The following is a 14,117-nucleotide window of genomic DNA, read 5'->3' on the forward strand; positions in this document are numbered from 1 at the left end:
GATAAAAATATCACTGCCAGATTGCTGATATTGCATTATGCACATGGACAGACCAATGCTGTACAGGTATGAGGAAGTGGAATAAAGGAGGTAATATTTTCCCGGGTAGCTCAGTTGGTAAGAGTGCTGGTACGTTGAACCAGAGGTCCCGGGATCGATACCCGGCCCTGGAACAATTTTTCCCTTGAAATTATTCAAATCTGCTTTACAGGGAGCATTACCTGAAAGACTAGATTTGCAAAGGAGGTAATAGTCATAAGAATATTTTTCGGTCATAAGTCATAAAAATATCAAGTGCACTGAATATCCAATACCCTTTGGTACTACGTGATGACATGGAGCAGAAATCGACAGTGATATTTTGTCACTGATATTTTCCGTCTTCAGTCACAGATACCTAAATGACAGCCTCGTACCTGTGACAAAATATCGGTTTGAGATTTATTAGCCATCTGTATCCAAGGTTCTTGAAGCTTGTAGGATAATGGACCTAAAGCAAGAGTGGCAGTTTGTAGTGACAGTGTTCGCAGTAATGTTATTAGTTGTAGTTTTAAATTCTATATCACATTTCGTCACTTGAATACCCAAATATTTCGTCGATTTTGCATGTGCTTTATATTTAACTCCCATCCCCCATTGCCTTCACAACTTCTTCCATGATTCCTGGTCTACAGTTCTGTATTACCCTTCTCCTTCCCACTTGTTATGGTCCTTGGCCATCTTTCCTTATTTATTCTTAATAAACTGACATTTCATCCCATTCCATAACATTTCTCAAATTAATATCGTATCTCATAATTGTAATGAAGCAATGCAAGAAAAGACAATGTGAATACTCGCACATCATACTCACCTTCCAGTCAAAATCTCATTATCCTCTGCCGTAACTTCCAGCTTTAGCTCTTCCTTCACTGTGTCCAAGTCACACAAGTCTTCCTAAAATAAAGAGCGAAGAGAACAGAAAGATGGCGCAAGTTTATGCAAAAGCACTGTTGCCAAATTTCGAAAGCCAGAATATCGCATCAAAATTTAAAAACAAACCGTATTTCTCATCACAAAACCATACAGTGCTAATTTCCACCAAAATTCCAGTACCTTGTAGGGAGGATGAATATAGCAATAGAAATATCAACATATAGAAGTAACGCCTATAAATTCAAAGCCAGAATTAGTAATGTTGCTAGGAATTTAAGATGGGGGGGGGGGGGGAGGAATATTGCTATAACTTCCCTGCAACAAACTTGTAAGAAAATAATAAAAATTATTGCGTAATTTATGAAATTTGAAATAAATTTAGACACCCCAAAATTTTTTACAATGCAAAATCGATTCTCTGTCAGTGCGGACTTGAATGAACAGATCTTGACCCTAAATAAATCTAATTATTATGTTGAGAAAGATAGCTTCATAATTTCTTTGAAAATCATCGGTCAGTTTTAAAACAACCTGTCAATAGGAAATGTGATTTCTTATTCTAAATATTGGTCATTGTTGGTAGAAACAGCCAAGCAATGTCTTCCTGTATCCCACTTAAAATTATAATGGTGGATTGTTTCTTCATGGTTTAAATCTAATATAATATTTAAGTAACTCACACTTGTGAGAATGGAAGAACGATGTTTAATTAAAAGGTTTTCATGTTCAAGGAGTGGGGGATGTTCAGACAGGACCAAATAATTGTAACTTGAACAATAAGTGCAAAAATTATTCTTTTACTAATTTGAAATTTTGCAGAACCATATTTAACGTGTATGGTTTATATACTGTATGGAAATGGCATGAAACCATAAAGGTGCATCTAAACTGTTCAAGTTTTCTTTTAACTTTACGCATTCAAGCAATGCATGCAAAAGTGAACAAAATGCATTCAATTGTGTATATCTCTTTTCCAGTAAAAATGGGAGGCATGCAACAATTGAAAGCTACCAATCACCGGTGGGTTTCTAGAGGATTTTTCGTTCAACAGAAGCATGCAGCGAGCAACTGATTGTTACAGGTGGCCGTGAATAAACTGAAAATTATTTCTTTGGTGATGATGGACATTTTAAACTGAAAATGGCAATAAGTACGAGTAACCTTAATCAGGATTATCTCAAATATGATCGCCTATGTACTGTTCAACCACAATTTTGAGAATAAAGTAGGCCTAAGTATTAGACTGACATTTAATATATATATATATATATATATATATATAGGGGGAAGTCTTGCAGTACCGACCGCTTAAGGTTTTTGGGTTATAAATAAGAAAACATTAAACTTTTTGACACACTTTTTTGATATAATGTAAGTACATATATTGTTGAACTCAATGGTAAATACAAAAAAAATTCAGAAATTAATATTAATACAAAACATAAACAAATTAAATGTCCATAAAATCGATACAATCAGAAAATTGGCAGGCAGTACTGGTCACATATTACTTTTGACAAAAATCACATTCATACGTGTCAGATGTGTCAGGAATGCTGGCACAGGAGTGAATGTAATTTCCTTACCTCTTTTTACGGCAGAAATATGATCAATCAATGTACTTTGGGGGATATTGTATATTTCAGCAGCTTTGCGGATAGAAAGTTGGACTGTTAACACTTTCTCTACAGCCTGTTTCATAGAATATGGATGTCATTTTCCTTTGGAAGGTCTACTTATCACTGGAGGAATCATAAACGTCCTATAAAAAATATTAAACGAACATAACTAACATGGAAGAATATGACCAGTACTGCAAGATCAAGAGGTGACCGGTACTGGCTGACATGCAGCGAAACATATAATATTTTTTTTCTATAGCATCATTATGTTATGTAACATGGATCATGCACAAAAGTAATTCATAAATCATGACTGAATCGAGTGAAACAAGATTTATAACAATACTTACCGAATTGCCTTGGTGTCAGTCAATTTAGATTTAGTCGATTCGCGCCACAGCAAACAGAAAAGTCTTTCAACGGACTTTGTTAACGAATGAATGTAGATTTAAGTTTGAATTATTTACCAGTGATTACTGACTGTTAGAAGTAACGTACACTATATTTCGTGTCCTGCTAATTGTTGTCGGTATTTAAAAACACACACTGACCGGTACTGCATGCTGACTGGCGCTGGAAGACTTCCCCCTATATATATATATATCCCCCCATTTGGATGTTCGGGAGGGGGATGCTGCAGAAGGACACATTATGAAGCAACCCAACAGAGAGAAGAAAAGAAGATTGAGGATTGGAACGTGGAATGTAAGAACTCTTCTGCAAGCAGGTAAGTTGGAAAACTTGAAGGAAGAAATGAGAAGAAACAAAGTGGATGTGATGGGAATATCAGAAGTGAGGTGGGAAAATAGTGGTGAGTTGGTGAGTGATGCATTTAGGTTGGTTTATTCAAACGGTAAGTGCAAAGGAAGTCATGGTGTTGATGTATTACTGGGACCACGTGTGAAAGATAAAGTGATATCAGTGCATTATGTAGATGACAGGATGGTAATGTTGAGACTACAAGGGAAGAAGACGGACTTAGTGCTAGTGCAAGTTTATATGCCACATAGTGGATTAGCAGACGAGGAAGTGGAAGAAAGCTATGACAAGATAGAAGAGATAGTTGAGAAGGTGAAGAAGGGAGCATGCGTAATCCAATGGGCAACTGGAATGCAGTTGTAGGAGAAGGACAAGATGGAAGAAGAGTTGAAAAATATGAATTGAGAAAAAGAAATGATAGAGGAGAATATCTGCTAAATTTCTGTAAAAGAAATTCAATGATTGTTGGAAATATATTACCCCAACAACATAAACGAAGAAGATACACATGGACATGCCCAAGGGATGAAAGGATATAATATAAAATAGACTATATACTGGTAAAGGAAAGATTTCGAAATTGCTTAAAAGATGCAAAAACTCTACCAAGAACGGATATTAACTCAGATCATGTCCTGCTGATAGGCGAAGTAGTTTTTCGTCTGAAGAAGATAAGAGAAAGACAGGTGACGAAGAATTGAATATGGAAAAACTTAAGAATGAAAAGGACAGCTGCTGCATTAGAATTCACACCTGAGAAGCTCCTCCAGGAAAGCTTCCTTTAACACATGCTTGAGGACAGTGTTGAGCATATGTGCAGCGCAAGGGAGATGTTTGCTCTTTTCGAGTGCCTTCACGACATTACTGCCTTGATCCGACACAAATGTGATTCTTTCTAAATCTTTGGGGGAAACTCCTAAACGTACTAAACGTGTTTCCAACTCCCCTCGAACATTCTCACCAGTTTTAGGGCACTCAGGAAAAGCTGAACACTGCACTACATGTTTCTTTAACTCCCATTCTGTATTGATGTAATGCATTGTAACTGACATGTAATGCACACCTCTATAGTTGTCAGTCCACATGTCAGTAGTACTGGCACAATTATTAGCTTGAATGGCATTAACAATACTTGGCATTACCTTGTCCCTTATCTGGTCAGCGCATTCTTTCACTTTACGGGACACGGTAGTACGAGAAGGAATAATAGTGTTAATATTTACAGACCTGTACTTCTTTCCTATATCTAATAGGGCCAGTCCTAACTTTAAGAACTTCCACAGCAGAAAAGTCTTTCGCGCACATTTCCACACATCTTTCTACTACAATATCTTTAACAGTTTTCAAAATATTTTACCCATCTTGAACATTTCTTTCCACTTTACATATATGACGCAACATGCCTGAGGTATCTGTTTTCACTTTTAAAATCTTTCCACACGTATTGCATTTCGCAGCATCCTCTGGTTTTGTGTTTGTTTTTCATTTACACAAGAGAATTTTTTCCAGGCTTCACATCAATTCCTATTTCCATCAACCAAAACATAGTCTCCTCTCCGCACCTTAACTTGTCTTGCACTTGTTGAGAATCCATAGCGTACAGTTAAACTACACACAGGCTTCGTAACAACCCATTGGGCTCGCTTGGGTCATACTATGCTTGGTATGAGAAGGAGCGGGTACTGCCAGGCAAGCTTTTGCTCGGCCTGTTGTTTACATAGACAAGAGCGGAATGTCAGACGTATTCTGAATGGCACGGGGCAGGCAGGCTTGAAAGGGAAAACGCACAGCTCTAATACACACGTCAAGATAGACAATAACGCCACCACTGTTTTTTGGTAATCGTTCCTTGCGCGAGCTATAAGTACCAATAGTGTTCTTGTTATTAAAGTTATGTGTCTTAGGTTTCGTTTAATACATACCAGAAGAAGTTTCTTGATCTCAAGATAGAGCAATTGTTGCAAAATTTAAGCACTTGTTACAGAATCATCCCAGCTATGCAGAAATGCTACACATTGCTGACATTCTCAGTGTCAAATGTGAACCAGTCACTGAAATTCGGAACATCATCGATCTCGGCAGTTAAACTAATTCTGACAGATAACAGAGATTTCGCAGTAGAGAACCTGGACAAAATGATTGTCCTTTTCTGCCAAAATTATTATGTGAAAGATGAAGAAAATTAAAATAAAGTCAAAGATGTACCAAGTTAATTATGTATGTGAAATAAATAATTTTATTAGTTCGTATAGTATAAAGTGCTTCTTTATTAAGACGACAAGACAGAGATCTCTGCAGCTTCAGAACATTCGAAAGTTATGTGTTGATATTCAATTGTCTCTAATTTCAAAACTGATTAAAAATCACTGTTCATATTGAGAAAATAATATCTAAAGAGGAATCAATTAATTAAAAGTCTTCAGAGAATATTAATATCGGTATCTCTTTCTTATGACAAAAGACATTACGGTTGTTAAAGTTAAATAGTGATGACAAAATATTATATTATATTATTTTAAGATTTCTGGCATAAAAAATCACAGGGTATTTGAAATTTAAAAACATAGGCCTAACCCTATTAGTTCAGAACTGTCTATGTGTTAAAACAAGTTACCGTACATATTTACACTTCAAATCCAGGATATACTGGAAGAAAGAAATAAATAATTATCACGATAGTGATGAATATTAACAACTCTCATACTATGAAAACAACATAGTATGAGGCCCATAAAGAGTCAGTGTATGCAACGATCAGAATGGAGGTAAAGTGCTGGGAGAAGAGCCAGTAGCCTACAAGGCATGAGCCAAACTCACCTCTGCTTCACACTTCACAAAGGGAAAAGCAGTCCAGGCTGGAGTTTCTTCACATTTAATCACTGACGTGACATAGATGCTGTCTTCACATTCCGTTTTTATCTCAGTTGAATGCAGATCCAATAAATTCAGTTCCTGGAGATCACAAACACATTATAAATGAGTAATTTTTATTTGCAATATTAACGAAAATGACGAGTTTTAAAGGTTGAACTCTAGTTTCATATGTCAGCATGAGGTCACCATTTCTAGCAGAGGTGAACTGTTATACAGGAAAAATGAAATGTTGATTGGATGTGCATCAGATATTAATGGCTGCATTATGTCTGAACATAGCCAGTTGAACATAATATAATACGTTTTTATATACATTCAGTGGCAAATACGCGAGAAAGTGGACAAACTAGGATTTTATTTTCGTTATATTCATTAATACATCGAGTTAGTCAATAAATACACTTAGACACTTTTCGACTTATCTTACTATTTTTACTGTTTTACATTAGACATTAATGTTATGTTTAAATGGATTTATTCTGAATACACAATATTAAGACTACTAATTATAACCAAAATTGCATTACTAATTTTAGAATCAGCAGTAGCTATTATTCAATCATATGTATTCGCAGTATTAAGAACATTATATTCTAGAGAAGTAAACTAATGACAAGATACGCAAAATCACCCATTTCATTTAGTTGATCAAAGTCCATGACCATCAGAAATGCTGATCAACAAAGTTATGGAAGACGACAGTTTTGGCACATGATATACCTTGAAAGGTAACTAATATAAATTTTTCCCAGAAATTTCAAATCAAGCCAAAATGTCAAGTGCAGCTCTTGCAAAGAATGTATGGTACGGAATATTCCTTTAGCAGCTCACTTGAACACCAAGACTTGAGTTGGCATGCTAAAAAGGCACCAATCTGAAGCTGTGTGCAAACTTACATATCCATTAGATATATATACAGAAAAGTTAAAAATGATGTCATGGTTTATAAAAGAAATTTAAATAAACTGGTGTGCTGCAAACATACTTTAAATCAATAGTTCTGAACAGATCTCAAAAAGCATACGTGCAAAAGAAACATCCAACATGTTACATGATGCTAATGCAAAAGAACATCCAACATATTACATGACGTTAACGCAAAAAAATATTCAACATGTTACATGATGCTAAATGAGCCAATCCATCCTAGACTTAATTTTACTTAGTATGTCTGCTGAATATAATTTGGAAGATGTACCTATATTTTTCAGTCTTTCAGTAAATTGTTTTAAATTAACGTCATAAGCAATATGTAATAATTGAGGCATTTCTTGGAATAACAACTTAACATAATTATATTATGTTGCTTATCTGTTCCCAGCATATACTGAGTCCTTAAAACACCTCTCTCATGACAAAATATAATTTCCTCTAACAAACATAGGGCCTTCTAGAAACACTTGAGCGTTCTTCTGCTCAATGCAGTTATACCAGATCTAAAATTACTGATGCTTTTTATTTCAAATGCATAATTTTCCAGATACGATCTTGTTTCAGACAATGCCTCAATTATTACTTTCAATATACCTCAGACGAGGGCTTCTTTGCTTCTGTATCAGTATTATAATTTTTTTCCATAGCTAACGGATCCACCTTGGCTTCCATCTTGTTCACATCCATCACAACTGAAAAAAAAAAATCACTGAGAAACTGATATTCATTTGCAAAATTTGAGCTTCTGCGAAATACTTTTAGCATCTTGTTACAAACTAATTCTGTCCTAAACAAAGTTTATATGCTACAATTAGGATTAGAGGAAGGCTGTGGTTAAATGAGATTACTTAAGAGCTGAAAATATTGGAGTGCAAGAGGTCAAATGACTTTATTGTCAAACGCCTGGCATTAGAAAACAACAACAACTTAAGAGCTGAAGGATCTACAAAAACGTGCTGAACCTAGGAAAAGTCCTAAAATACTTTCCCTCTTATAAAAGCATATAAATCCACATTTCATATGATTATAAAGATGCTTTCATTAACAGCCACCTAGAAGGAAATGCTTGTGTGTTAGGTGTATTTTTTCTGATAAGTTGACTTTCCAGCATTGTTGTTACGTTCTTAATCAAAAAATAATTTCATTTTTCATAAATTGTATCACAAGGATTAAGAATTTCGATGTCAGTTATAAGTATCACATTGAACACTGCATAGTTATGCATCCAAAATACGTAACATTCTTTCCTCACTCCAGTCAGCTCTGTCAGTTTATATACGTAGCCAGTATAGCTAGGCGAACCAGTAGTAGTTTTCTTCGACGACGTCGTCGTCAACATTATCAACATCATCATTTCCGCAGGAATGCTTATGGAATGTCAGACAAAAATAAGTGATTCGAATCTAGATAAAGAGGTTAGGTCTGCGGAGTAGAATTCCCTATGAAATTGTATGAATAAAATATTGTTTTTTATAATTGCCAAATTTCACGATAATACGGAAATCATAAAAGTGCCCTGGTGCCGACCGGCCTCGAAAAATATTACCCTGGCACCGACAGGGCCGGTCAGCCTGAAATACACCCCTGGTTCTACATGAATATGAAGACGACAGCAATTGAGATCACGATCTTCAAGCGCTGGGCAAGGCTGATGATGATTTGTTTAGTGATATTGTCAATATTGCTCTGTCATAAGTAGGGGACGGATTTCTATGACCTAAATAACAGGATATATGCATGCATTTATAACCTAAAAAGCATAAAAATATGACCAATAAAATTAAAAATATGACTTATCAGTAACACATGTATGTTAGATTTTTTAAATTCTCAGCATTATACATTGATTAAAATACAATGTCCAACCAGTTGTATGTTACACACCGTGTCCCACTTAGAGGGATCGAGAAATAAGTGCTAATTTAAAGTATAAAAAAAATATAAATAATGGTTTTATAACATAACTTTTTGTACAACTTGATGTAAAAACTCTCTGAGTTTTGGAGAATGGTCAGTGCAACTCGATGTGTGAGCCTCGAGCTACCCTGAAGACACCCAAAAGGTACTCAACCTTCTGCCAAGTGTTCCATAACATTTGTGGAGGGATTAGCACAGCTGCATTTATAATGCGTTGTCTTAGTTTTTCCAAAGTGTCAACTGTACCACGTTGGTACACAACATTCGTCAATGGGCGTCAAGTCGGATAACCGAGGTGGCCAGGCAAGGGTTCTCCTTTCCCGATCAACCTATTGTGAAAGATTGCATTCAAGAAGCCAAGCACTCCCCCATAGTAATGGGGTTGAGCCCCATGTTGCTGAAAAACCGATCCTGGGGGAGTTGATCAACAATAAAAGATCTGCAGATGTCCAGATAAACATTCCCTTTGAATGTTGCCTCGATGATTAGTTCGTGGGGTTTAACAAGGGCGCGTCAGCTACTATGGTTATTTGCGCCCTTATCTAAAAATCCTTCACTAAACACAAATACAATACAATAACCAGAATACTTAAAAGAACTAAAAAGCGTTGTCACAGTTAAACGAGGATCACAAATGCAGTTTCAACAAGGTGATGCATAAAAACCATAAAAGTGAGAAGTTCTCAGACCCTAAGTAGTATTTAAAAAGAAACAACAAAACAATAAAACAAATGCCACCAGAAATAAATTGTCTGGCGCATTTATAAAATGCTCGGATGTAAAAGGTCCGAATGTCAAGTTTATTAAAATCATATCTGAACCAATGAAACCTCCGGATGTAAAGGGTCTGGAGGATAAGTAAAATGGGTCATTAAAAAACTAAATCACCCTGTCAAGTCCTGTATTCCATAAAAATCTCAGAACTGCATTTGCACAATTAAAATCATATCCAAGAGCATCACATAGAGTAGGCTGAATTCCATATTGCCGAAGGACACGGTCATATTTTTTACAATGCAATAAGAACATGGCATATATCACACACCAGCTTAGGCTCGCCATGTAGGAGATGACCATGTCTCAGATGACAGTGGCCAATCCTCAACCGGGAGAGTAAAACTTATTCCTGTCATGACGCTCTTGTAGACGAATCCCAAACTCGAACAGTGTTCTTTAGTCTTCGTAATTTGTTTCCCTCTTGTGCAGACCATTTCCTTCCCATTGCCACCATTTTGTATGTTTCAGGTAATTTTGAATATCCTGCCACCTCTCACGTCAATACACTTCAGACCCATTCATAGCACTGTCCTTTGCTGCAGCATCCACTGCCTCGTTACCAAGAATGCCAACATGACCCAGAGTCCACACTATTCCAATCTCATAATCAGAGGTTAGGGGAGTGTGGAAAAGTTCCTGGGTTGTCAACACAAGCGGATCATCAGAATTCAAACGCTGCAGGGACTGAATGGCGCTTAAAGAGACGGAGCAGATAAGGAATCTGCCCCGGGGTTGTCTAATTAAAACCAAAAAAGCTCTATAAAAAGCTTATAGTTCTGCGGTAAAACATTGGTGTACTGTAGCAATTTATATTTAAATATCTGTCCATTTGCAAAAATGGGACAACCAACACAATCATTTACTCGGGATCCGTCAATAAAAACTAATGAATAATTTGGAAACTGACATAAGAGTTCACTAAAACGAAATCTATCAAAAAAAGCTGGTGTAAAATTCTTAACACTTCAGCTCAGACTTACTTCGAACATGGAACGTCGCATAATCCACAGTGGAGTGGTCATATATTCCAGTGTGTGAACTGTTGGCAGGTGGATGTCGAGCTCACAGAGCAGTTCACGAAACCGCACATCTGCTGGATGAAGTCTCTGTGGATTTTCACTGTATCGGCCGTAAAGAGACAGATGGTAAAAGGAATCGTAAGAATTGTGCTCGGGCTGTGAGTGGAGCTTAACAGCATACGAGCACAAGACATTACGTCGCCGATACAATGATGGTTCCCCCACTTCGCAATACAGGCTTTCTAGCCGACTCGATCGGAAGGCACGTGTAGCGAGTCGTATCCCATGATGATGGATAGTGTCTAAGAGACGTAACTTCGATTTATTTGCTGAGCCATAAATAAAACAGCCATAATCCACTTCGACCGAATAAGAGCACGATAAACACGTAAAAGCACTATGCGGTCTGCAGCCCAGCGAACCCCTGACAAGAGGCGTAAAATATTTAACGATTTTTCGCAACGCCTTCTCAGATCATGTATATGCACCCCCACGTTAATTTTAATCAGAGATAAGGCCCAAAAATCTCGCAGTGTCTGTATATTGCTATTCCACTCCATTAAGACGCAGTTCAGAATGTGGATGCAGTCCACGATGGTTATAGAAGTGGACACACTGCGTTTTTAGAGTGGAGAATTTAAAGCCATTGCGAAGAGCCAATTCCGATAGCACGTTTATGACCAGTTGCAACTGTCGACCGATGGATGGAAGATATCAGGAGCTGTAATATAAACTGAAGTCACCAACGTACAAGAGAGAAGATACTCGGTCACCCACACAGTGGGCAATTCCATTCATCGCAATGCAGAAAGAAGAACGCTTAATACAGACCCCTGCTGAATGCCGTTTTCTTGGAGATATTCATTAGAAAGTGTGGTGCCTACTCCAACTCGGAAATACTGACCACATTGGATATTAGATAATCGGTTTCCCGATTCGAGTACCCACATCAGGCATTTGCTTATCATCTTTTCCATAACCTTGCATACGCAGCTGGTGAGACAAATTGGCCTATAACTGCCAGGTAAAGAAGGATCTCTTCCTGCTTTCTGGACTAGGATTACAATGGCGGAACACCAAGTAGATGGAAATACAGCCTCAGTCCAGATTCGGTTGTATAATGACAGAAGGATTTTCCAGCTGGCGGAAGATGGCGAAGAATGCGGTTATGGATATTGTCAGGGCCAAGGGAGGTGTCACGGGACGTGTCTAGTTCCGCCTCCAGCTCCTCGGATGTGAACAGCGCATTGAAGTTTTCAGTGGTTTCAGATATAAAGTTCAAGGTTCGTTTTTCCGCAGCATCCTTGATTTTTAAAAACGCCGGGTCGTAATTATTTTCCAGGGCCCGATTGAGTTTCCACCGGATCTAACTCCGTTAGACTTTTACCTATGGGGGACTCTTAGGAATGTTGTATACCGTAGAAAACCAGCTACATTGGAAGCACTTCGGGAAGAAATTGAAACGGCATGTGCTGCAATCGCTGAGGGCTCTTTCGCAAACGTTGCTCGAACAGTAGTTCAACGTACTCAGAAGTGTGTCGATGCCCATGGTGGGCATTTTGAGCAACTGTTGTAACTGTAAAAGTCTAAGATGACTAGTGCTCATTTTCTGTTTGTGTGAATTCAGCTTTGTTATGTTAACATAATTTTTTCTTTGTCTGAAGTGCGTATACATTTTTTGGCACCCTCTGTATATGGCAGAATTGAGCCCGTTTCATACTGAATAGCTGGGTCTACCGTCTAGGAAAATATAGACGTAGAAAACTCAATTGTGGGAAAACATGGAATTGAGCCCTTTCTTAAATGACTGATTGAATATGCTATAAAACTTAAAAAATCCCTAAATATGCATACAGCTATTCGCGGAATATACCGTTAGACCTAATATGAAGTTTCGTACTAAATATGCTACAAAATTAAAAAAGGTACAATTATGCATTTAGGCCTATATGACCAATGAAAACCCTTCCATTTTCTTCAGAATGCTTGGAGTCAATTTGAAATCAGTCTAAAAACCGCAACAATACCATAGGAACAGACAGGATATCTCATAGAAATCCGCCCCTTTGTCATAAGCTAGTGTAATTACGGATTTACAAAAGAAGTTACCGGTACATTACGAAAACTTTTTTCTTTCGTTATTGTTATGGTTCAGTATTTTTTAGTGCTCAAGGAACAAGTGCACAATATAAACCACCACATTTAAACTTCTAGTACGACGCACTTCTCATTTTAAACGAAACTTACTACATTTTGGAACAATTTTCCTCTCTTCTAATAGGCTTATATCACATAAGTTAAAAAAAAAAAAAAAATCATACGTAGGGTACAATGATTTTCATTTCCGAAATCATAGGAACTACAATGCGCTAGTTTCTTCGAAGAATAATTAAAAATTATAAATGTTGTATCTGTTATGTGAGTTCTGCAACAAATTTATCTTCAAGTTAAGTTCCATATTAGCGTAACACTACTAACTAGCGAAACTTATATGCTCGGCATGTTCAGCACTACCAAGATCAAGATACCCGTGATTCAAAATCCCTTCCAAGGAGAAGACATAATTAAATGAATCACTTACTTAAGGCGTTTAAGGAACCCGGAGGTTCATTGCTGCCCTCATATAAGCCTACCATTGGTCCCTATCCTGAGCAAGATTAATCCAGTCTCTACAATCATATCCCGCCTCCCTCAAATTCATTTTAATATTATCCTCCCATTTATGTCTCTGCCTTCCCAAAGGTATTTTTCCCTCCGGCCTCCCAACTAACACACTATATGCATTTCTGAATTCGCTCATACATGCTACATGCCCTGCCCCTCTCAAAAGTTTCGATTTAATGTTCCTAATTATGTCAGGTGAAAAATACAATGCATGCAGTTCTGCATTGTGTAACTTTCTCCATTCTCTTGTAACTTCATCCCTCTTAGCACCAAATATTTCCTAAGCACCTTATTCTCAAACATTCTTAATCACTGTTCCTCTCTCAAAGTTAGAGTCCAAGTTTCACAATCATACAGAACAACAGTAATGTAAATATTTTATAAATTTTAACTTTGAGCTCTTTCGAGAGCAGACTGGATTACAAAAGCTTCTCAAACGAATAATAACAGGCATTTTCCATATTTATTCTGCGTTTAATTTCCTCCCGAATGTCATTTATATTTGTTACTGTTGCTGCAAGATACTTGAATTTGTCCACCTTTTCAAAGGATAAAATTCCAATTTTTATATTTACACTTGTTACAATATTCTCGTCATAAGACATAATCATATAGGCCTACTTTGTCTTTTCGGGAT

The 14,117-nt window shown here is 37.0% G+C and overlaps 1 protein-coding gene across 1 annotated transcript in view; it reads right to left on the bottom strand.

Annotated features, from left to right (window-relative positions):
- Nucleotides 1–14,117, bottom strand: part of LOC138709950 (zinc finger protein 271-like) — a 69,664-nt gene that overhangs the window by 34,410 nt on the left and 21,137 nt on the right. The window contains exons 3-5 of the mRNA XM_069840635.1: nt 7,698–7,795; nt 6,114–6,248; nt 854–936 (exon numbers count right to left, since the gene is read on the bottom strand). Of these exons, the coding sequence (XP_069696736.1) occupies nt 854–936; nt 6,114–6,248; nt 7,698–7,795 (316 nt within the window). The remainder of the gene's footprint in view (nt 1–853; nt 937–6,113; nt 6,249–7,697; nt 7,796–14,117) is intronic.

Source organism: Periplaneta americana, chromosome 12 (assembly GCF_040183065.1).
Source record: "Periplaneta americana isolate PAMFEO1 chromosome 12, P.americana_PAMFEO1_priV1, whole genome shotgun sequence".
Taxonomy (NCBI): Eukaryota; Metazoa; Arthropoda; class Insecta; order Blattodea; family Blattidae; genus Periplaneta; species Periplaneta americana.